General features: G+C 46.7%; 2 protein-coding genes and 1 long non-coding RNA gene across 3 annotated transcripts in view; 2 read left to right on the forward strand and 1 right to left on the reverse strand.

The window, feature by feature from the left end:
• The window catches only part of TIMM17B (translocase of inner mitochondrial membrane 17B), an 11,612-nt gene extending 601 nt beyond the window's left edge, over positions 1 to 11,011 (forward strand). The window contains exons 2-6 of the mRNA XM_083719969.1: positions 1,876 to 1,975; positions 7,736 to 7,799; positions 9,307 to 9,435; positions 9,546 to 9,656; positions 10,528 to 11,011. Of these exons, the coding sequence (XP_083576095.1) occupies positions 1,876 to 1,975; positions 7,736 to 7,799; positions 9,307 to 9,435; positions 9,546 to 9,656; positions 10,528 to 10,616 (493 nt within the window). The 3' untranslated portion in view covers positions 10,617 to 11,011. The remainder of the gene's footprint in view (positions 1 to 1,875; positions 1,976 to 7,735; positions 7,800 to 9,306; positions 9,436 to 9,545; positions 9,657 to 10,527) is intronic.
• Positions 1 to 24,861, forward strand: part of LOC310835308 — a 94,140-nt gene that overhangs the window by 13,558 nt on the left and 55,721 nt on the right. The window lies entirely within an intron of this gene.
• On the reverse strand, positions 11,624 to 17,864 carry LOC310835197 (chemokine-like protein TAFA-1). The gene is made up of 5 exons (XM_083720006.1): positions 17,172 to 17,864; positions 14,009 to 14,187; positions 13,262 to 13,402; positions 12,526 to 12,650; positions 11,624 to 12,341 (listed from the first exon to the last, which is right to left on the reverse strand). The coding sequence occupies exons 2-5, from the start codon at positions 14,154 to 14,156 to the stop codon at positions 12,324 to 12,326; spliced, it is 432 nt and encodes a 143-aa protein (XP_083576132.1). The 5' UTR covers positions 14,157 to 14,187; positions 17,172 to 17,864; the 3' UTR covers positions 11,624 to 12,323.

Here is a 24,861-nt window from a genome sequence, read left to right on the forward strand (position 1 = left end):
GTGCTAAATCACACTTTGTGCATGCGCACAAGCGCCAAATCATGCCGCACAGCTGCGCAGATACGGCGCTTCAGGTTGCGGGCTTTTCATGTTGCGAACGGGCCTCCGGAACAGATCCAGTTCGCAACCAGAGGTACCACTGTATAGACTTTTGAAATTGCCCACCCTGTAGCCCAAGACCACCCTCCAAAACATCATACATACATATATCACAGAAGGAGGCGTTCTGCAGCAGAAATCTGAGAGTGTTCATTCTCTCCTCTCTGCCAGGATACCTGATAATGCGTTCCTTGATTGCATTTTCTGGGTAGCCTGGATATTCCTTTGAGATAGTAAATACTGAATCTCTTACACATATTTATAGTTTCCTCAGCTTAACTGATACTTCCCAGACTATATTTGCAAGGAGGTGCAAGCCCCTACAGTCCAAAGACAATTGGAAAGTTTTTCCCATTTCCTTTCTCCCATTTCCTTCCACGTCTTTCCCCAATCTTCAAGTTGTATATTATGACCTAAATCCTGAGCCCACTTTATTTGTGCTGACTTTACCGTTTCATCTAATGTTTCCCCATAAAGTAAAGATTTCAATATGTGGTGCAACTACAAACAAACAAGCACTGAGTTGGCTGAATAGTTATAATATTTTCCTGTTCTGATCCTTATTGTATTTTGGTTGGTGGAGTGTATGTGTAGCTTTATTGTTATTATCATTTTAAACTGTTTTTATATTCAAGTGAGAAATACCTAAACATAAGAAAGAAGCAAAATAAAATCTTTTAGACTTCTTCATCCCACTTGAGATGAAGTAACAAAGATGCATTTAAATAATATAAAAATATAGGTCAGAGTTGCAGCAAACTGGTCACAAATAAATTTTCAATCAGTAAATAAAAAAAGGATATTTACATGGCATAAGAGACCAAGTTGGGAGCTTGAGTGTATTCCTGGAAAATCTAAACACTAAGAAATCAGTGGGGTGGGGTGGGTGTTATCTGGTTTTCACCAGCTAAACATCCTGATATACCAATATATCATGATCTCTGAAATAAGGATGGAACTATGTAGTAGAGGCATTGACTGGCTTCATGGTTTTTCCTGCATTGTAATTTTTGCCTAGCGCGCGCACACACACACGCACACACCATGATTCACAATATATTGCCAGGTCAAAAATTATGAAGCCGATATGATATGGACTTCATACTTGTTTTGCACGATATATCAATATATCACCCAGCCCTAGTGGAGGGAATAATAATAATAATAATAATAATAATAATACTTTATTATTTATACCCCGCCCATCTGACTGGACTTCCCCAGCCACTCTGGGCGGCTTCCAACCAAATATTAACTTAGTCTATGCTCAACTTAATTGGGTTGCTATAAGGTCTCTTAGGGGACACAGGTGGTGTTGTGGGTTAAACCACAGAGCCTAGGACTTGCTGATCAGAAGTTCGGCGGTTCGAATCCCTGCGACGGGGTGAGCTCCCATTGTTTGGTCCCAGCTCCTGCCAACTTAGCAGTTCGAAAACACGTCAAAGTGCAAGTAGCTAAATAGGTACCGCTCCGGCGGGAAGGTAAACGGCGTTTGCATGAGCTGCTCTGGTTCGCCAGAAGCGGCTTAGTCATGCTGGCCACATGACCCGGAAGCTGTACGCCGGCTCCCTCGGCCAGTAAAGCAAGATGAGCGCCGCAACCCCAGAGTCGGCCACAACTGGACCTAATGGTCAGGGGTCCCTTTACTTTTACCTTTAAGGTCTCTTAAGATTGCCCACCCCCCAGCTGCTTAGCACCATTTCTAAGTCATCTCTTTCTCACTTTTGGGGGGCTTTCAGGGCCTCCACTAACTTCACTTCTCTTTCCATTTGGCAGCCCCTGGCGAATTGTAGATGACTGTGGTGGCGCCTTCACCATGGGGATGATTGGGGGAGGTGTCTTCCAGGCTGTCAAAGGCTTCCGCAATGCTCCAGTGGTGAGTCCCAACCTTCTTTTCTCCTTCCCTTTCCTTCAAGCTGCAAGTGAGGGACATGGATGGGGTCAGAAGACATAGATTCATGAAGAACCCTGGCCCAGATTGGCTCTTGCAAATCCTAAAACATTCCCTACCTAATCTTCCCCTTCCCCTACACTCTCTTTCTTTGTCTGTTAGATTGTATGCTTGTGAGTAGCCTGGCTTTTGTTTTCAAACTACCGTATTTTTCGCCCTATAGGATGCACCGGCCCATAGGACGCACCTAGATTTTGGGGGGGGGGGAATAAAGAAAAAAATTCCCCCCCCCCGGCGTGGGGCTGGGGCGGGGGAAGCCCGAGCTTCCCCCTCCCCCAGAACAGGACCCGGAGCAATGCCGAAGCTGCGTGCAGCTTTGGCATCGCTCTGGGAGCTTGCGGGGCTGGAGGAGGGGGAAGCCCTCCGCCAGCCTTCTAACCAAGTCGGGGGGCAGCGGGAAAGGCGCGCTGTGCCTCTACCGCTGTCCCCCGAGTTTGCGGGGCTGGCGACGGGGAGGAGCAGGCTTCTCCCCCCCACCAGCCTTCTAACCAAGTCGGGGGACAGCGGGAAAGGCGCGCTGCACCTCCCCGCTGTCCCCCAAGCTTGTGGGGCTGGCGGTGGGCCTCTCCTGAAGCCTGGAGAGCAAGAGGGGTCTGTGCGCACCGATCCCTCTCGCTCTCCAGGCTTCAGCAAAAGCCTGCACTCGCCCCATAGGACGCACACACATTTCCCCTTCATTTTTGGAGGGGAAAAAGTGCGTCCTATAGGGCAAAAAATACGGTAGTTTCGTTGTTAAGGTAATTGTTAAGGTCCTAGCACACATATAGGGCTTTGAAGGCCGGTGATGCACTTTGAATGCACTTGCCTGAGATAAGAAGTGATCTAATATATGATCGATCTATCTTTCTTATTTATTTATTTATTTATTTATTTATTTATTTATTTAGACATTTTTGGTTGCCAATGAGAACCAGAAATTTTATGGCTAGTGATCATTTTGCTGTGCTGTTGGTTGGCTCTTCCAGCATGCCAGTAATCGCAGACTGGTTCTGCTGAGCACAAGTTAATGTGGATCGGCTGTCCTCACAAGTGTGCCTTTAGTGGGAATTGGTGATTGCTGTGTACAGTCATACCTCGGGTTACAGACACTTCAGGTTGCGTTTCTTCAGGTTATGGACGCCCCGAAACCCGGAAATACAGTGGTACCTCGCAAGACGAATGCCTCGTAAGACGAAAAACGCGCAAGACGAAAGGGTTTTTCGATTTTTGAGTTGCTTCGCAAGACGATTTTCCCTATGGGCTTGCTTCGCAAGATGAAAACGTCTTGCGAGATTGTTTCCTTTTTCTTACGTCCCAGGCACCGGGCGGCCACACAGATGGGTCGGCGCTGGCGGGAGCCTCGTTTGTGGGCGCTGCCTCGTCGCCTCTCCCTTCCAAATCCTGCGCGCAGCGGCCGTACAGGATAGCCAGCACCAGCAGCGCCAGCAGCGCGGCGGACTTTTTGCCCGTGTAGAAGCCCGAGCGCAACTTGACGGTCATGGTGGCCGGTTGAAAGCGAGGGGGGAGCCTGAGCGACTGAGGAAGAAATTCAGCACAGTATCCGTGCTTCGCAAGACGAAAAAAACCGCAAGATGAAACAACTCGCGGAACGAATTAATTTCGTCTTGCGAGGCACCACTGAACTGGAATGGGTTACTTCCGGGTTTCAGCGGTCGTGCATGTGTAGAAGCGCTAAATTGCACTTTGCGCATGCCCAGAAGCGCCGAATCGCAACCTGCGCGTGCACAGACACGGCTCTGCAGGTTGCGAATGCTGCGGGTTGCAAACGTGCTTCCCGCACGTATCACATTCGCAACCCTAGCATCCACTGTACTGTCTGCCAAGAATGAGTGTCCCTAAAGAGCCAATACAGAATACTGGTTCATGGTTCAATCCTGACTGGAAGTTTAGGGATGCAACGCAGCATATATTAAGGCTGATGGGCTTTTGCATTGGAGAATTTAGATTGAGAGAGGAAGCTTCAACCTTCCTATACAGTGGTACCTCGCAAGACAAAATTAATTCATTCTGCGAGTTTTTTCGTCTTGCGAATTTTTCGTCTTGTGAAGCACGGATTCCCATAGGAATGAAAAAGGAAAACAAAAGGAAACAAACGTTTTCGTCTTGCGAAGCAAGCCCATAGGGAAATTCGTCTTGCGGAGCAACTCAAAAAACGAAAAACTCTTTCGTCTTGTGAGTTTTTCGTCTTACGAGGCATTCGTCTTGCGAGCTACCACTGTATTGTCTTTCTAACCTAACCTGTGCTGACCTCCACTAAATTGCTAGACTGGTAGTTGGGGTTGCTGATCTAATTTTCTCTCCTCTCTGAAGCAGAGAGAGAGGAGACATCTTCCTTTCCTCTCTCTCTCTCTCTCCTGCAGATATCAAAGACTAGGAATGGTTCTTTGCATCTCTAACTTAGGTAGCTAGAACTAAGAACTATTTACTGTGCAATATGTATTTCCTATAATAAACTTAGTATTCTTATTTTCCGTACCAAGAGTCTTTGTGTGATTGCATCCAGCATATTAAAACTGCTCATACAACAAGTATACAACCATTTTATGTGCGGTCAATATGTGTGTGACTGTGAACGCACACCACACTCAGAAGTACAGTGGTACCTTGGTTCTCAAATTTAATCCGTCCCAGAAGTCGGTTGCAAAACCAAAGCGTTCCAGAACCAAGGTGCGCTTTCCCAAAGAAAGCAATGCAAACCAGATGAATCTGTTCCAGACTTTTAAAAACAACCCCTAAAGCAGCAATTTAACATGAATTATGCTATCTAATGAGACCATTGATCTATAAAATGAAAGCAATAATCAATGTACTGCACTATAAAATAAATAAGACGGTCTTGTAGATGATAAAAATTAAAATTATTTTTTTTTCTTACCTCCACTGATGATCATTGTTTGGATTTTATGCATTTCTGCACAATCAGTCAATCAGTAGCTGAACAGGGTTCCACACAGTCGCAAAAACAAATTAACCGAAAAAGCCTCAAAAACAAAAACGCAAAATAAATAGCAAAAACGAAAGCGCCAAACTTAATCCGTTCTGGAAGTCTGTTTGACTTCTGAAATGTTCAAAAACCAAGGCGCAGCTTCTGATTGGTGCAGGTGCTCCAGAAACAATAGCCGACAGCCTCATTGGACGTTTGGCTTCTGAAAAACGTTCGAAAACCGGAACACTTACTTCAGGTTTTCAGCATTTGAGAACCAAGGCGTTTGAGAACCAAGGTACCACTGTAGTCAGAAAAGGGGGCTGGGCGGGTGGGGGTCAGGAACATAACCCCCATGCAAAACAGTTGTTGCCTTATCACATCACAATTGGCAGGTCTGAGGCACAGCAGCAAGGATTACTGCATCCCTGAATCCCCATACACCTTTCCCCTCACCTGTGGAAAATACACGGGCGGAACTTGAGGTGTAGGATTCCACAAAAGTGGCCGCTGGGCTTATAGGTCTATAACTGGCTTGTGCTGCAGAACTGATCTCTGGGCAGAAAATTGCTCATGGCTGTGTAGGCAGCAGCAAGGGAGAACATATTTCTATTCTGAGCAGGTGGCGTTGCCACTTTTGGCACCATCTCAATAAGTGTCGCTCCACTTCCTCCTCCCTGTCGCCTGGGAGTCAAGCGTGTAGAGTTTGTGCTCCTGCTGCTTGTATGTCAAGCCTGTCTCCTCAGTTTTGAGCATTTACTCTCCGTCTTCGGGCTGTAAGTGCTTGGAGGAAAACTCAGCGTTCCAGTTTTGAGACTGTTTTTGTCTGTTGTGGGAGATGGAGGCCTTGAGGCCGGGTCTTGCTTGTGGCATCTGGAAGACCTTCAGAAGCACTCTTGAGCATTTCCAAAGTTCAGCACAACAGTGGCACAAGCCCCCTGTGTTCCTTCCCGGCTCCAAGCTGGGATGGGAATGCTGGTCCTTCTGTACTGTACTTCAGAGAGGATACCTGAATGTTTCCTTCTGCATGGCAAATAACATCTTTCATTGGTGGTGGATGATCTAGATTGGGGAAGGTGTCTTTCAAAAACACTCCCTGGTGCAGCCCTGATTTCATTGAGATGCCCTGTGTTTGTTTCTAGCTTTTTTGTGTGGGAACACCAGGAGGTCCAGTCCCCTGTCTTCTACAATCTCATCTAGTTTGCCCCCATGTTTGGACCATGTTTTATCTACCAGATTGATACTTTGGGGACAGACTGGATGAAGAGCTAATTACAGAAACAGTCTACATTGAGTTGTGTGCCCGGGTGTTTACAGTCTGACCTTATGATTTCTTACTCAAGTTGCCCATTGATTTTAACAGGACTTACAGGTAAAAGTGTTTAGAATGGCAACCTAGGATTAAAACTGAGGCTATTTACTTTGCTGTCAGGCTCCATGTTCCTTACGTGTCAAATGCGCTGTTAATTAGTTACCTTTGACCAGCTACCAGTATTTATGCAGCTTTCCCCATGCATTTTATGGGGGTTAAAGGCTTCTGGTCATCTGTAGGTAATTGTGACTGATGCTGCCCTTCTGAGCTACTGTTTTGTGCTTGGCTCTTTCTGATGTGAGCTACAATCAAGTGGTTTGCATCTGTGAGCCTGTTATTCTCCTTTTTGTCCTGTTCACATGCAGGTTTGAGCATTTATGCCCTAACTCTTAAGTCATGGGTAGGCAAACTAAGGAGGTCAGATCCAGCCCAATCACCTTCTCAATCCGGTCCGCAGATGGTCGGGGAATCAGCGTGTTTTTACATGAGTAGAATGTGTGCTTTTATTTAAAATGCATCTCTGGGTTATTTGTGGGGCATAGGAATTCGTTCATTCCCCCCCCCCCAAAAAAAAATATAGTCTGGCCCCCCACAAGGTCTGAGGGGCAGTGGACCGGCCCCCTGCTCTAAGTGCTTGGAAAGAGTTTCAATGAATAAGTTTGGTAATTGCTTGGAGGGATTGAACAGGGTTATTTTCATTTCGACTGGCCAGGCAAAATTTGTTCTTGCCCCCAGCCCCTTCCCCTTGGATTCTCAGTTGCTGTTGTTTTAAGCAGAACAGTAGATCATGCAAACCTTAAGTCTGCCCATTTCTATCTTAGGTAAGACTCAGCTGTCACATTTGTAGTATGGAGTTAATGGAGTGACCGGCCCGACAGCATTGTTGAAATGATTACTGCCATAATGCACATGCCATTTGAACACTTGAAAGAAACTACATGCATTTTAAATGTTGTTGCTCTTCGATATCTCCAAAACAAGAGTACCTCCTCTTCCTATTTTTGTCTTGCAATGTTTGCCTTGCAGTTCTGTGTGTCAGACCTTGGTATAGTTTTGTATGACGTTTCCCATTCTCACCCCCCATTGTGTCACACCATGGTCTGGCTCTCATAGATTAAATTGTAGAGAGTTTAATGCTTGAGATGATCCCACTGGATAACTGAGGTCAGGTAGGCAACCTGTTTTTCGGGTGGGAAAGTGGCAGTTGCAGAGACACCCTGAGCCCACCTGCCTTCCGTGGATCAAGACCTGTGGCTTCTGGCTCCAAAGAGTCATTGGAGTTTGAGAATTGTATGTGCCTGTGTTCCTTGAGATGTGGAGATTGTCTTGTCTTGGCTCCCCTTACAGCCTCTTCTACCCTGCGCTTGAACATTTTTTTTCAGGGTGTGGTTTTCTCCCGCAGTCCATTGTGAGTTTTGACTAAGGTAGTTTTTCCTCCTCTCTTTCCTAGGGTGTCAGGCATCGGTTCAAAGGCAGCATTAACGCTATCAGAGTCAGAGCACCACAGATTGGAGGTAAGGGAAGTGTCCTGACCCTTGGGTTGGCGGTGGGAATGTGGGCAGTGTTGTAAATAAAAAGATGGATCAGACAGATTGTGGGGTGAGGTGGATCAGGATTTGGTTTATTTTAAAGGAGAACCAGCAGTGCTGTATTGTGGTAAAAGTGTCAGACCACGCTTCAAATCCCCTGTCAGCCTTGAAGCTCACTGGATGTGACCTTGGACCACCTCACAAGGTCGTTATGACCATGAAATGTGTGGAGTGGGGCATCCCAGGGGGAAGTTTCAGGAAAAGTGTGATATAAATCAAATATTATAACTGCTGGCCAAGGGAGGCAGGAATTAAAGAGAAGAATGTGCAGAGTATGAAGTGCTGGCTTGGAGGCTGTTTTGTCATATTGAGTTAGTTGTATAGCCCAGTCCCAAAGCTGACAGTTAAATCACTCATTGGTTTGGTCAAAAGCAAGACCATATGTATTCAGGGAGGCTTACTTTTAGGTACCGTATTTTTCGCTCTATAAGACGCACCAGACCATAAGACGACCTAGTTTTTGGAGGAGGAAAAAAAGAAAAAAATATATTCTGAATCCCAGAAGCCAGAACAGCAAGAGGCTATCCCAGAAGCCCCCAAGAGCCGCACACACGCTCCACGGGGCTCTTTAAAGGGAGCGCTGAGCAGAGCCTCCCGCCTGCATTCGCTCCATAAGACGCACACACATTTCCCCTTACTTTTTTGGAGAGGAAAAGTGTGTCTTATAGAGAAAAAAATACGGTAAGTGTGCTTGGGATTGTAGCCTTAGTAAGTGACTCAATAAATGAATCCTAGTGAAACAGAATGACATTTCACCATTATAAACCTTAACTTAAATCACTACTTTTCTGGCTCAGCTTACAGCTGGAAAATGCAGCTCCCCCCCCCCCCCCCAGTTATTGGTTCAACTTGGGCAAGTCCTACAGCAGGAGGTGGAGCCGTACTTTTCTTGAGAGAAGGGAGGCGTCCACTAAGAATGCCTCTCTTCACACCCTTCCTCTCTGAACGTGACACAGGGATGGTACCATTAGTGATCTTGGAGATGGGAAGTGTCTTACCACCTGTGTGATTCTGCTTGCGCAGAACTCCAAGTGCCTGGCAAACGAGCCATGAGTCAGTGTTTTACAAAATCAAAACAAAAAATTGTTTCTGCTTTTCATAGTCCTTGGAGATAAGTTTAACAATCTGTTCGTGGGGAGAATATAACTTGTGTGTCCTGGAGTGGCTCTTGGCCCTTCTTCTGGAGCTCCAAGCCTGTCAATCTCCCCATCGATCCCTGGTGCTCCCACCGACCCCATAAGGCTGCCTGGTTCTTTGCCAGCATGTTGTCAGAGTTCTGCCCAATTCAGCACGTGTGCAGGGCCCATTTTGTAAGCCAAGCATTTGGCTTTGCTTGGCACGGAATTCTAATACCTTTTGGTGCCAGTTACAAATGAACATCCCTGAGTCCAGCTGGTGTCTCCACATGCTCTCCTTGTGTTCCTCCTCGCAGGCAGCTTTGCCGTGTGGGGCGGGCTCTTCTCCACCATCGACTGCGGCCTAGTGAAGATGCGGGGCAAGGAGGATCCCTGGAACTCCATCACAAGTGGGGCACTCACGGGAGCTGTGTTAGCATCACGCAGTAAGTGGTGGCCAGTGATCCTCTAACTGCAGCGCCTCCACCTCTCCCCTTAACCTCCTGTGGCTGAACGCTGAGCCAGGGCGTTGGGACTGAGAGTTCTTTCCCCTTAGGTGGGCCCTTGGCCATGGTCGGCTCGGCTATGATGGGAGGCATCTTGCTTGCCCTGATAGAAGGTGTCGGGATTTTGCTGACGAGGTACACGGCCCAGCAGTTCCAGAACCGTAAGTTCCAACATGGCGGCAAGAAACAGAACTCGGGACTTCCCCAGAAGGATGGATTTGGACTAGGAATCAAAAGACCTCTCTCTGCTTTGGTTTCGGCCCCATAGCCTACCCAGGGTTCCACTGAACAACCACACCAGCACTCTTAAGAGAAAATAGCTCCCCAACCAGGCTTCCTTGTGGTTAAAGGAGTGGGATTATATAGTTTGGGACAGGCTGAGTTCTCAGTCACTTGCAGCTCTGTTCTGCGGGACACAGTAAACCAGGTGAATTCTGGAACCCATTCGGGAGAAGGCAAAAGCCTGGTGTCATCTGCGTGGGGGAGAGCGAGCATACAGAGCACATTCTCCCCCCTGGATGAGCGGCTGCCACTCTCTCATGCAGACGTGGGTGTGTGGGGAGGGAAGTGACAGGCAGCGTTGCTGTGGGGGCAAAGTTTGCCTCCAGCCCTGACAGTGCCTGGCTTGGTCTCCCCTGACACCAGGGTGGTGTTACAATACACGCAAGTGCTTGTCGTTCCACCGCCCCCTTGGCAAAATACAGAGCCTTCTGCCACTCCACTTGCTGTGATTGGCATTTTGCTGCTCCTTCTATAAATGCTTGCAGAAGTTGCACTCCTTTCCCACGGTGTCTGGCACCCTCCCTTGTCCCTTTTACAGGTGTAAATTCTAACCTGTTCTGCATTTTCTTGCTGCAGGAGTTGGGTTTTACTTTTCACTTTTTTGTTAATGAGTCACCCTCGCCCACATCTCTCCTCCTGATTGCACCTCCATTGATTTCTATCCCCAAAGATAGTGGCCCTTGGCTGTGCAAAACATGAATCACATCTCTTCCCTGCTGCTAACTGTCCCTTCTTGTCTTCACTTCTCAGCCAACCCCTTTGGTGAAGATCCCAGTCAGCTGCCTCCTAAGGACGGCTCGCCACCTCCAGGGTATCCAGGCTATGGACATTATCAATGAAACTGTTTGGGTCCAAGGAGATGTCTATTTTTGTAGGACTGGAGCAGGAATTTCCCCATTGAAGCTACTCAAGACGTTCACACGGCAGCACTCAAACCCCCCACAAACCCCAGCATTCAAGGAATGCCATTCCAAGAGTTGTCTTTGGAAAGGAGGCAGGGAGGGAAAGGGGTCAGAGGCTTAAGCGATATTTGAACCATGTAATAGCTACCTCTCTGGTGGGCTTTTGTGTTGATGGCACGGTGAGCCCCAGGAATCTTTCCATGTGTGCTGGGGGAGCCAGAGCCTGTGCTGGGGGATTGGCTAACATGAATCCTGAGACAATGTTTCTTAGCTTTGTAGCTTCTGGATGTGTCTATAAACAATTAAATGGTCATGACGAAGGACTTTAGAAAGGCTGTCTCTCCCTGGCTTTTGAGCGGTGGAGCTTCTCCTGCTTTCTCCATAGTCGGAGAGCCCATCCCAGGTTAGCTTGCAAAAATCTGTCAGCAGAGCAGTGTGGGCCTTATTTACCAGGTATTGTGTGCAGTTAACGGGATGCAATGGTAGCAAGGAAAAGCTGAGCCCATGTATCAAGAGCCATGGCTCCCAAAATAAGACTCCCTATTCTACATCAGGGGCTCAGTTAATCCCTCTGTTTTTGATGCCTGCTTGAGGCTGCAGAAACAGAGGGTTGTCAAAAGGCGTAGCAGGCTGCAGGAATAACATGGTTGGTTGACCACATTCAGCTTAGTGGATCAGTTGCGCAGGCCTGCCCTGGAGCCAAGTTTTAGCCCCAATAATGTGCTGCACCAACCTCCACCATCTTTAATGTTTCAAACGAAGACAGGTTGGAGAGCCAGAGATGGACTTAGAGCTTCTGATCTGCCTGAAGTTTCCACCCAGCATAACGAAACAACCCTTTTAATTGTGGGATGCAGAAGGATCTGAGGCTCTGCTGTGATCCAGGTTGACATAACCCTCCACATCTGAGCCAAACATTTCTGATCCTTGAAAATGAATGGTGATTGCCGTTTTATATGTTTTTAATGCTGGGTCCATGCACTTCCTTTTTTATACAAAAGCCTACTAACATGTCAGAAAAAACCCTATTTTTTATATATATATCAATGATTTGCTATGATGCTCATTAAAACTGAGTGCATCTTTACATATAAAACCAGACCTCTTTATAGCACACTTTTCGGACTGCAAATCCCCTTCTCTTTGGCTTCCTTGTGTTTTAAGATCTTTTCAAAGAAAGATGGTATGTATTATCTGTTACAGGTGTAAATACAAACTGGCTCTATGGCTTCTGTCCCGGAGAGTTTAATTAGACATCTGCCAAAAGGGAGGGGAGGAGTTAACTGTGCAAGTTGCATCGAGGAGGTACAGAAGGAGTCTGAGCTGACATGCTGCATTGCTATTAATCCAGGGAAACAGATTTTAGCCTTTGCTCCGATAAAGGCGAAAAGGTCTTTGATCCCATTCCTAGCCAAGGACGGCAGCAACCGTTGGAAAAGGCACCAAAGCCCTATCTGGCTACCAGCACCTGCTCTCCCCGGCCACTTGATCTTCCCCATCGCAGCTAATTGAGCAGTGTAGCTTCCTTTGTGATATTTGGTCCTGTGGCTTTGCAAGGTACTAGCATTTGTAGCAAAGTCCTTTGGCCATCACCAGGTATCTGTCGTATTCATTTGGGAGGTGAATCCTTTGGCGTTGCAGATCTCAATACCTGGGGTGGATCTGAAAGGGAAAACAAGACAACTTGTCAAATGGAGGAAGGAGGTGAGCCTTTTCCACAGGACCTGCTTAAAAAACACAATGGAAAGCAAGACAGGGTAGCAGCTGGGAAGTGGAAAAGGAGGCTTGGTACACACTTGCGCTTTGTAGGCTTCACCTCCTGTGGGGAATGTTAAGGGACTAGTACCTTGGTGGTTTTGACACGGTTTCCTAGTGAGCACATCCAGCCGGAATTGTCAGGCAGCGCTTTGCACTCCTCTTCAATCTGGCAGGGCTCCATGTCACACCACCACTTTCCAGTTACAATGGAAGCTGCAGAGTAGAAATAAGGATCTGTCTCTGCTACCACTTGTTCCAAAGTGGACAGCCTCTCCTATCCATGCAAACGCTTTAGGACAGGCAAGCTATAGGTCAGGAGCAGCTGTGAGCCTCCCAACGTCCTCCTGAGCCACAGACCAAAAAAATTGACTTGCCTGGCTGTTCTAAGGTTTGCATCTTGCTCTGCCCCAAAGATTCAAGGCAGATTGCATTATAAAAATTTAAAAAGTGCAGTAAATCCCATAGGCTTGAAGGGCTGGGTTACCACTTTCACCAATCCATTCCCTTGCACTTTGCCCAAGGCATCCTCTACACAGCTAATGTTTGTTATTTCCCCTTACTTTCACCTCTCAGAAAGGGGACTGCAGTGATCAACCCCTTTCATCTTCCGTCCCTGAATTCTCTTGCTTCACCATCATTCCCTCCAACATTCTGGCCTCTTTCCAGTTAAAAGACAATAGCCCTTTCCCATCCTGCCTCCAATCACTTTCCTATTCTCTCCCCTCTCCAAGGCCCCAGGTGTTTGGGTTCCTTGCATGTTCCTTGGTCCCCCTGGACTTCTCTCCCTCTGGAAATGGGGAGAGGCCTTGGCTCCAGGCACTTACTATCCACGCAAGAAGGTTTGCCACGGGTTGTCCCAGCCACTTTCCCCGGGAGACAGGAGCACTGGATGGTTTGGGACCTCTCCTCGATGTGATTGCGGTTACAGCAGCGGCGGATAGCAATCACCTTGCAGGTGCCGCCACCTGGAGCAGGGAGGAAACAAAGACCGGAGGTGGGAGCCATCAAGAGCTCCCTTTGAGAAACCACAGCAAAGTCCTGCACACTCCTTTCTCATCGGCTATAGCTTTGAGAGTCCCAGCTCCTAACCTTTCCCCAAGCTTTGTTTCCCTTATTGGCATTAGACTGTCACATATATATTGTAATGCCTGCCCCTATCACATGATGAGTGTTGGCTGCCTGAAATCTTCCAATACCATATTTTGTGTGGTGCTGCCCTTGTGCGGAGTTTCAGCACGCACTGTTCTGGCCTGGGGGACTCACAAAGACTCCATCAACGGTTTGCCTTCCTAACTGAAGGTCTTGCTCAATCACGCTTTGAAAGTTGAGAATGTACAGGGAAAATGCAGGTGGTGTAATGGTGCGTGCATGAAATAATTGGGACTTCAGCAAGTGAAATACAGCGGTGTAAAATGGGCAATGTATAGCTTGGCTCTCTTTTCCGAGTAGATGTGATGGAACTGAAAGCAAGCCAAAGACCCGCATCTAGCGTCCTAATCACAAGACAGAGAGTGGGTACATTTTTCTTCTTGCATATCCAAAACCCCTTCTCCAAAAGAAAATTGACTCACTGATCACTGGGACTTGATCTCCTGTGGTTTGGTACCAGTACTGGTCATGATGATGCTGTTGAGTGTGAATAGGGAACTCCTGAGCACAGATTCCTTGACTCAGGAGGATGGTAAAAGCCATCCCGATAACTGGAGCAGAAGGGCACATTGTGATAGGTCTGGAGAGGAGGGCAGTGGGGCTGGGGGAAGGGTGGGAAGAGAGAGGAGATCATCTTAACAGTTAATAGTGTTTCTTCCTTGGCCCATCAGGTTCTTTCTTAAGCCAGTTTTCTGTGGGTTGGAGAGATTTTTTTAAAATGTGCAGGGAGCATTCAAACATACAATTCCACCCACTTGCATTCTGAAGTGGCGCTGCCCCTTGTGGACTATATAGTATGTGCTTTTTCTCAAAAGTTTGATTTGGCTCTCCAGAAAGTTTGGCAGACAACTCATTAATGTCTTGGGCTCTTGGGAAGTCCATGGTCGCATAGGCATGAGAGACCCCTGCCCCCAAGGAAAACAAATAAATTTCTATAGCTCTGTGCTTTTCTTATATTGTAGGACAAAAGATGAGCTGTGCTGGGTGAGATCAAACCCCTGTCTAGTCCAGCACTCGGTGGCCAGTCAGAGGCCTTTTTTGACGGAGGGTAGCACAAGCAGGAGATGGGTACAATAGTCCTCTTTGCAATTATTCCCCAGTGACTGGGACTTGGAGGGAATATAGAGCCATCACAACTTGTAGCTATTGAGGGCCTTATCCTGTCCATGCACACATTTTTTGTATGTTGCATTTAAGACATTTATTACCTGCTGTTCAAAACCAATTATTCCCACGGTGGTTTGCAACTTGTGCAATATACATATATATATGTTGTTTCGTGTAGGCTAAGGAAGTTTGGCTGCTACTTCTGCAGGCAATCACAAATGCCTCTTCAGGAAGACTGCCCAGGCGGATATCTTTGTGGAGTTTTTCCTCACGCATTAATTCCTGTACAGATATCACGCCTGTGTAAGGAAAACATTACACATAGATCACATGTACAAAGTGCATCCATGCAGTAGGAAATAATGCTCATTTATCATACAAGGTTGTGGGTTCATGATTTTCTGACCAACAATAATTAAACAACAACAACCCCAGATCATTGCTCTCCTTCCAACAGGCTCCAGTCTTGTTGCAGAAATACATGAGAGGTGAAAGCAAATGCAGCCTGACACACTCTAGACTACACCCTGCAAATCTCCCATGCTTAGAGTCTTCCAAAGGGATGGTGATGTTTGAATTCCTTCAGCAGAATGGAGACAGATAAGGAGAGGCTTATCTGCATACTCAAGAAGAATCACAAAAATACTAAATTTTAGGGAGAGACAGAATGCATTTATTCCATTCTCTGCCATAATTTTTTTTCATTTCAGAACCTAGTGGTGGCTGTTCCATAAGTCTTCCAGCAAGACTGCCCTGTAGCTATGCAACTATGACCACTGATTGTGACTTTAACTGAAACTATTTCCCCCCTTTCTGTTTATGAATACAGTATCTGAGCAACTGTGCATATTAAGGATAATTTGACCAAGATTTACAGAACTTAATCACGAGAGAGATGGAACTTTCACACTGGCTTTGTAAATCCAAAACATACTGATGAACAATTGGTATGTGAATAAAAGAAAGTCATGCAAAACTGACGGTCAGATTGTGCCTACCATAAACTGCAACAGTCCTGGCAATTAGAGTAATTATTGTACAGAGTTCCATTACTGTTGGCAAGGAATCGTGGGATGGCAGTTCCTTGCAGGAAGTAGACATGGTGCAATTGCAGCATGAGAATTAACCAGGGACTAATTAGTTGCCATTAAAGTAAAGTAATATGCAGTGGCGTAGCGTGGGTTGTCAGCACCCGGGGCAAGGGAAGTAATTTGCGCCCCCTAACTCTCACTCTGAGTGAGTGAGCCAGGTAGGGGCAGAGAGCTGCGAGTGCGAGCAAGCGCCCCCCCAGATGTTGCGCCCACTGCGGCCGGCCCCCCTGCACCCCCCACGCTACGCCACTGGTAATATGCAACTGCTCTGAAGAGAGAAAATGTATGCCCTGTTGCCCTTGCTCCTCCCATTTTTCTCCTCTGCTTCTCCCACTCTTAGTTCACCCCGTGTAGAAGTGCTCATCGTAAGCTCTGTGGAACAGGGATCTTTAAAAGGAAATATATTTCTCCGTAAGTTAATTCCAGGTGCTTTCTTACTTAATAACATCTATATCCCACCTTTTCTCTGAAAAGCTCAAGGGGGCATGCAACGTTCTCCCTTTCCATTTTCACTTCAGGACAGCCACCCCTGAGAGCTGGGCTGGCTGAGAGAGAGAGTGACTGGCCCAAGATCACCACCCAGGGAGCTTTATGGCTGAGTGAGGATTGAACCTGCAGGTCCCCAATCCCAGTTTGACATTCTAATCACTGCACAACATTGGGTCAGTAAGGCACCAGGGACATCAATGTGAATTGTGAAATAAACAATTTATTTCTTTTAAAAAAAATATATTTATTTGTTTTTACAGAAAAAAAAACATAACAACTGCAAAAATAAAGAAAAAACAAAACAGTCACAAATACACATAAAGCAGATAAGAAAAACAAACAATTTATTTCTTGCTTCATCCCAGTGGTTCAGAGTGTGCTTAAATATAGTTTTGTCCTCTCAATTCATGCACAACAACCCTGAGAAGTAGGTTTAGGCTGAGAACTAGTAACCTTAACCGTAAGCAGGAATCTGTGTGTCCTGCTTAGGGTTTAACCCTTTCACCCACCTCAATACCCATAATATGGACACTGTCTAGTGAAGAAGGAAGCAAGTGCAAAAAATCTGAGACACATGGGATAGATGAAACGATATCTTATTAAAACACAAACTTTCAAGAGCTTATTTGGGTTCAGACCCACTGTAACAGCATTATAGTAAAAGAATGTTGCATTTTAATTCCATTTGAAATTCTGGATCATTTTTTAAAATGTCAAGTTGGCTCGGCAAAATATGCATATTGCTTCTTATTTGCCTTCAATTTTTATGGTGCCAAGACACCTTCAGCTACAAAAGACTTGAGAAACTTAATTGGTTGCCCCTTGATCCCATTTCTTTCAAGCCAGTCGGGCAACTTATCACACCCCTATTTTTCATATAGCAGAAATCAAACCTTACCTGTGACTCTGTCCTAGGTGCTGAAGTTTTCTCACCTCTCTGTCCCAGCCATGGAGGGATACCTTGAACCCTGACACATCTTCCTCTTTGTTCTGGCTATCTATTCCCGTACTCAGTTTGCTGGGGAGTGGTGGGAGGTGGGCATTGAGCACAAAGTTCTGGAACCAAAGTAACTGTTCTTGCAGCTTTGATCTGTCCTGATCACAACCCCCTTATGATCTAGCAACTGAGCTGCTCTCCCATCCAGATCTGGGGACAGAACCAAACGTCCTGGCTCCCAGCACTCCTTCTGTAACCCAGCAGATGTCTCAGTATCTGTGTCAGTTTTTGAATCTGACTATTCTTCAGCTTCCGAGCTTGACTGATATCTGTGTACGCGGATTTGCATGTGTGATAGAAAGAGAGATCCAGACTGTCACTCCCTTATACTCTCTGTCCAAACAGCCTTCCTAAGACACCCACACAAGGCCGCCTCCTACAGATTTGGCAACCCAGCCCCACTCTCACTGGGCGGTGAGCCCAGCATAGAACTTTGCCAGCTTTTTTTTTCTTGCCTTCACTGCTTCTCACTTTAGGAGTGAACTGTTAAACGTTGGAGTCACAAAAGAGGATATTTTGTAGGGATGCAACTACAGATTTCTATTGCTCTGCAGGTCTTCAATATCCGAGAGCATAGGCTCTTTCAGGGCCCTGCAAATAAAGGAACATGTCTGAATACTGACCAGAATGGCACCTGATCTGTGATTGTAACAAGGTCACTGCTACAGGGTCAGTCAGTGGTGCACATTTTCAAGTTTAGATTTGTTTTTTGTAGTCTGCAACAATGAAGACTTGAAACCCAACCTTTATTTTAAAACATAATCCAGCATGCCCTTGATATGTTAAAATAATGTGTTCTATATGATTGCAGGGACTGCTGTATGTGGTTTGACATTAAGGTACAGGATGATGGTGAAATGTATGATACATCCTTTTGCTCTCTCATCCTGGGACTTCATAACCAGTCCCTGCCACCGCAGTGGTGTTTCATCTCATCCCTGATACTTTCCCCTCCACACACATACTTTCATCAGTGTCCCTTTCCCCAAAAAGCAATTTCTGGCCAATGACAACTATGTGAGGTGGAGGTTGCAGAAATTCTTGATAGGTCTGCTGTTGTCAAGCGGTGGGTTGACCCCAAAGATGCAACACCAAAGGAGACCACTGTGTGTTACCCTGAAAGCTTGCCAGTGGTGTCCTACAGGATTCCACCACACTTTTTATCATTTAGATCAGCGGTTCTCAACCTGCGAGTCCCCAGGTGTTGTTGGACTACAACTCCCATCATCCCTGAGCTCTGGCCTTGCTAGCTAGGGGTGATGGGAGTTATAGTTCAACAACATCTGGGGACCCACAGGTTGAGAAAGACTGATGTAGATGAAGCCACTGGGGGCTGTCATTAGGCATTTTGGAGTGAAGTACCACTGATATAGAGATGACACCCAGCTCTATCTTTTCCATCTAAATCAGGAGAAGTGGCTTAGGCGCTAGACAGGTGCTTGGAGGTAGTGATGGGTTCAAGCTAAATCTTGAAGAGACAATGGTTTTCCAAGTTCTCGAGTCCAGGAGGTGGGAATACAGTCTCGTTCTGGACAGGGTTGTACTCCCCTGGAAGGAGAAAGTTCAAAGACAGGGGGGGTACCCCTGGATTGTCACTTGAGACCCAGGTGGCCTTGAGACCCAGGGGTGCCTATTTCCAACTGTAGCTGGTACATGAGCGACAGCCCCTTTTGGGCAGAGGTGACCTGGCCATGGTACTCCATGCTCCGGAAACTTCCAGCCTGGATTATTGCACTCTGTGGGGCTGCCCTTGAAGATGACTTGGGAACATCAACTGGTCCAAAATGCAGCAGCTGGATTACTGGCTGGAGTTGCCTTCTGAGCACATATAACCCCTGTTCTAAAACAGCTGTGTTGGTTGTCAGTGTGTTTCTGGGCCTAATTCCAGGTGCTCACGCTTGTGCTTAAAGCTCTAAATGACTTAGACCTCAAATATATGAAAGAACACCTCCTTCTCTACAGACCCTCCCAGATGCTAAGATCAGCAGATGGGTCCCCACCACCCTCAGAAGTTTGGGGTGGTGGCCTGGGAGAGGGCTTTCTTTGTGGTAGCTCCTAAGTCGAGGAATTCCCTCCCCACAGAGGTGCATCTGGTACCTTCACAGCTTTCAGCAGATACAGAAGAAGAAGAAGAAGAAGAAGAAGAAGAAGAAGAAGAAGAGGAGGAGTTTGGATTTGATACCCCGCTTTATCACTACCCTAAGGAGTCTCAAAGCGGCTTTCCCTTCCTCCCCCACAACAAACACTCTGTGAGGTGAGTGGGGCTGAGAGACTTCAGAGGAGTGTGACTGGCCCAAGGTCACCCAGCAGCTGCATGTGGAGGAGCGGGGAAGCAAACCCGGTTCACCAGATTACGAGTCCACCACTCTTAACCACTACACCACACTGGCTCTCTGAAGACACACACGTTGGCCTTTGACACGTTGGCCTTTGACACGTTGGCCTTTGATGTGTGTTTTCAGGACACGCCCTATTCCTGTGACTAACTGTTTCCACTGTTTTTAATTCTGAATTGTTGTAGCCAACCCTGAGACTTGCTGGTAAATAACAGGGGATAAAGTAGTAGCTGTTGTTAATCATTGGTCATGCTGGCTGAGGCTGATGGGAGTCCAACAAAGCTGAAGAGCCACAGGTTCTCCACCAGGGCCGGGGCCTTTTCAGTGATGGCTCCGACCTGGTGGAATGCTCTGTCCCATGAGACTAGGGCCCTTCAGGATTTAACCTCCTTCCGTTGGGCCTGTAAGACAGAGCTACAGTGGTGCCTCGCAAGACGAAATTAATTCGTTCCGCGAGTCTCTTCGTCTTGCGGTTTTTCCGTCTTGCGAAGAACGGCTATTAGCGGCTTAGCGGCTATTAGTGGCTTAGCGGCTTAGAAAAAGGAAAAGAACTCGCAAGAGCAAGCCCATAGGGAAATTTGTCTTGCGAAGCACCTCAAAAAATGGAGAACTCTTTTGTCTAGCGGGTTTTTCGTCTTGCGAGGCATTCGTCTTGTGGGGCACCACTGTATTCCACCTGGCCTTTAATTTGAATTCAGCCTGGTCTTTTATTTCCCTTCTCTTCCCTCCCCCTCCCCTTTTATGAAGATTACCTGCTCTGAGACCCCACAGCTAATTCTCCCCTAGCCGCCTCGTTGGCCCAAGTAGGACCAATTCAGCCAGCTAGCCCTGGGGATTATCTAATTGGTTTTTTTTATTTTTTGAATGTTATTGTTATTCATGTTTTTATACTGTATTTTGTGCTGCTTTTATAATTAAGTGTTTTAAAGTGTTTTAAATTTGTTGTTAGCAGCCATGAGCCTGGTTTTTGAACTGGGAAGGGCGGGGTATAAATAATTTTTATTTATTTGTTTATTATCATTATTAATATTAATATTATTATCATTATTATTATTATTATTATCCTGCTTTAATCCAGGGACGTGGGTGGCGCTGTGGGTAAAAGCCTCAGCACCTAGGGCTTGGCGATCGAAAGGTCGGCGGTTCGAATCCCCGCGGCGGGGTGCGCTCCCGTTGCTCGGTCCCAGCGCCTGCCAACCTAGCAGTTCGAAAGCACCCTCGGGTGCAAGTAGATAAATAGGGACCGCTTTCTAGCGGGAAGGTAAACGGCGTTTCCGTGTGCAGCTCTGGCTCGCCAGAGCAGCGATGTCACGCTGGCCACGTGACCCGGAAGTGTCTTCGGACAGCGCTGGCCCCTGGCCTCTTGAGTGAGATGGGCGCACAACCCCAGAGTCTGGCAAGACTGGCCCGTACGGGCAGGGGTACCTTTACCTTTTTACCTTCAAAACCTTTGGCCCTTCATAGGTTGTTGAATGCCAACTCCCATCAGCCCCAGTCAGTATGGTCAAAAGTCTAGCCTGATGGGGCAGCAATATCCAGAGGGCCACAGATTCAGACACCTCCCCAGGCCCAGTCTACCTCCGTCCGTCCCCCATAACTGCACCTGTTCATATTCATCCTGTTATTTCTCCCAGTCTCCTCTTCTCTTACAAGGACCTTGGCCTTTCTTTTCCCCTTTTTCCTTTTCTTATGCTGAAAAATGCCATGTACACTAAGGACACAATATAAATAATAACTGTCAGCTGTGGCTCTGACGTCAATTCAAAAATAGGGCGTGAGGGACTGAGTGGGACCAAGTCCTCCTAAGGACTCAAATCCAAGTTTGCTCCTGACCCATCATTTCTGAAGTGAGAACAGTGGCAGAAAGCAAGGTGGGAGTGGAACACACAGTTTATTAATTAGGCCAGGTATGAAAAGGAATCACAGTTTGTTTGCTTAATGAGACCTTGTGAAGTGTGGCTCACGAAGAAAACCAGCTGTGAACCACACACTCTTGCCGTTGCGGGAGCCGGAAATAGAGAAGTGTTGTGGCTTTTAAAAAGGCCCACTGGAACAGACTTGTCTGAGCCAGGATTTCATTTCAGCTAGGTTCTTCCAGACCAGGCATAGGCAAACTCCAGCCCTCCAGATGTTTGGGACTACAATTCCCATCACCCCTAGTTAACAGAACCAGTGGCCAGGGATGATGGGAATTGTAGTCCCAAACATCTGGAGGGCTGGAGTTTGCCTATGCCTGTTCCAGACCCTGTTTTTGAGCATGTGAGGAAAGAATAATGGCCATTGTACCTCTGAGCATGTACAGACTGCATTCCACTGGATAACAACAGTCACACACCTGGGTTTTTTAGGAGGCAAAACTTCCACCTCCAACTGTTGGAGTTGTTCTGCCTACTAGCTGTTGTTACAGGAATCTCTGGTTGAACATGCTCACAGGTAAAGCAGGATCACTTCCTGTTTTCAAAAACCTATGGCCCCTTCCTCAGTCTCCCAGGGATACAACACCTGTCTGTTCTGGTGTGTGTCCACACAAGAGATGTTTATAAGCTTTCAGAATTAATTTTCAGGAATATCCTGCATTTTTCTCCCAGCCTTAACTTCTGATCCATATGAAAAATACGGTAAGTATGCACAGTTACATTGCTAGACATTATTACATAAATATATAGATATTATTATTGTCCTAATACATACCTACTGTATTTTATATAAGCTTGTTCCAAATATCAATATATCCAAAGAAAAGTCTATGTCTATATAACTAATCCATTCTTTGTTGCAAGTGTTGTCATGTCATCAATCCATTGATTAAAGGGGATTCTATCTTTATTGTTCCAATTAATCAATATCAATCTTTTGGCCACAGTTAGGGCACATAGAAAATCCCTTTTTTGTTATCCAGTTGTCAACTTCCATACAATAGGTATAGAATTTTTCACATTTCCCCCCCTTCCTCTCTCCCCTTTTTCCTCTTTCGTTACTTTATTTTTGTACTTGAAATTCTTCTAATAAAATATTAACAAACAGCTTCTGATCCATGTGACCACTTGAGCTTGCCAGCATTCAGATACCCCTGGAAGAACAACCAGGAGCATCCTGGTCACTGCTGCTCACCGTGGGGTGGACCTCACTCGTGATCAGCCTAAGACAGTATGCAGGATGGGTCTGTACCTGTGGGATAACAGCCTGTGAATAGCAAAAGGAGACACACAGGAGCACATAGTCCTCTGACCAGGGTGCATAGCAGGTGTGTGTAGGCAGGTGAGAAAGGAGTGGTGTCACCTGGGTGCCCATCGAGTACTCAATCTTTAGCCCCACACCCATGCGAGGCTGTGAGGGGCAGGCTGCAGGACCTGTGGGAATATTTCCCCCCTTTTGGCTTGCAGTGAAACGCTGTGAGCACAGAGACAGCTTGTTCTGTTCCAGGCATCCCGGCTGTGATTCTGCTAGGCGAAGAGAGCTCTTGGGTGTTTGGCCAGTCGTGGCAGCAGAATGCCCATCTGGAGAGAACCAAAATTGTTGCTGGCTGTTCCATTAGGGTTGGTGAAGTGGGAGGCTTTGTGGTGTCGTTTTGTGTGACATGGTTTTGCAGAAAGGTAGGCTACGGATGTTCTCTGCTGACCTGTGTTCATTGGCCCAGCATTTGGGCACTGTTGCTTGCACAGACCCTAACTGGTGAGGGGAGAGACTTCATGAGTGTTAAGGAAAAATCTAGGTGTGAGGCTGCTCAGTCAGCCAGCTCATCGGGCAGAGCCCGCGGGTCCCTGCGGAATAAAGGAAGGAGTCCAGCCAACCGGAGCAAATAGCTGTAGACCAAAGTTTATTGCGCAATAGGTTCAAATAGCAAATTTTGAACCCCGAGGATGGGGTGACAAAGACTTTTAAAACTTTCCCACCACTTCCCAGAATACAGTTCGAAGGGGAGGGGTTAACCTTGGCAAACATGTCCAGACAAGTCCTTGGTACAAGATTAGCATAAGCAGACATGGTGGGACAAGACTCAGGTATAAGATTAGCATAGACAAATATGTCTTAAGTACCCACCACCCAAAAGTACAATAGAAGTTCCTTTGCATGTCTGGAGCCTGAGGCGAGTCAGGGGATGAGATTTGGCTTCCTTTGGCTAACAATGAGCCCAGCAATTTTCACTTCTGGGAACTTCCTGGAGTCCTTTTTCAAGGGGAAAATAGCTTTGGAATGGAGGAAACTGGGAAAGGAGATGATTTTATATTATTTTAAAGCTAGGTAACTTCCCTGAGCTGTTAAGTTGGAATGATACATTCAGGCATAATATTTGTAATATGTAACTTTAAAGATGTATCCCCCCCCCCCCGTAATTTCCATAACAATCAGGCAAGGTCTTCTTCCACCTGCCTGAGGCAGAAATCCAGTGAAAGCAAAGATGATCTTTTATTGTCTGTTGCAACAGAGTCCTCGCCCCCCCCCCCCTTTTGTCAGGAGGCGAAGGACCCAGAACCAAGAAAAAACACAGTTTTTAAATGTTTGCCTTTTGGCATGAAGAAGGACATCCCCTTTTGCAAACGTCAGAAATACAGCACACGTAAGGCAGGGTTACAGTGGCTCAGGCAAGTCAAGGTGTGACATTGCTAAGGATGTAGCAAGTTTCACATGGTTCCGGACATAGTTTTACACAAAGCATTTGCGTTTGATAAAGACAACCAGGAAGCTAATCAGGCATCCCCTTTGCCAGGGATCAGCAAACCTTTTCAGCAGGGGGCCGGTCCACTGTCCCTCAGATCTTCTGGGGGGCACTATTTTGTGGGGGAGGGAATGAATGAATTCCTGTGCCCCACAAATAACCCAGAGATGCATTTTAAATAAAAGCACACATTCTGCTCATGTAAATCACGCTGATTCCCAGACCATCCGTGGGCCAGATTTAGAATGCAATTGGGCTGGATCTGGCCCCTGGGCGTTAGTTTGCCCACCCATGCTCTATGCAGAACATCTGAGCAAACAAAGGCAGATTCAGGGACTTCCCCATAGGTTAGCTGCCCAAGTGATCTCAGGCTAGGGCAGGCATAGGCAAACTCCGGCCCTCCAGATGTTTTGGACTACAATTCCCATCATCCCTGACCACTGGTCCTGCTAGCTATGGATGGTGGGAATTGTAAGCCCAAACATCTGGAGGGCCGGAGTTTGTCTATGCCTGGGGTAGGGGAATAACGGAGGATTTCCCACAATGCAAAGAGGCAAGAATACATTGTTCTATGGGGAAACTCAGGTCTTCCTTGTTT

Source organism: Podarcis gaigeae, assembly GCF_964106915.1.
Source record: "Podarcis gaigeae genome assembly, chromosome: 17".
NCBI classification, from domain to species: Eukaryota; Metazoa; Chordata; class Lepidosauria; order Squamata; family Lacertidae; genus Podarcis; species Podarcis gaigeae.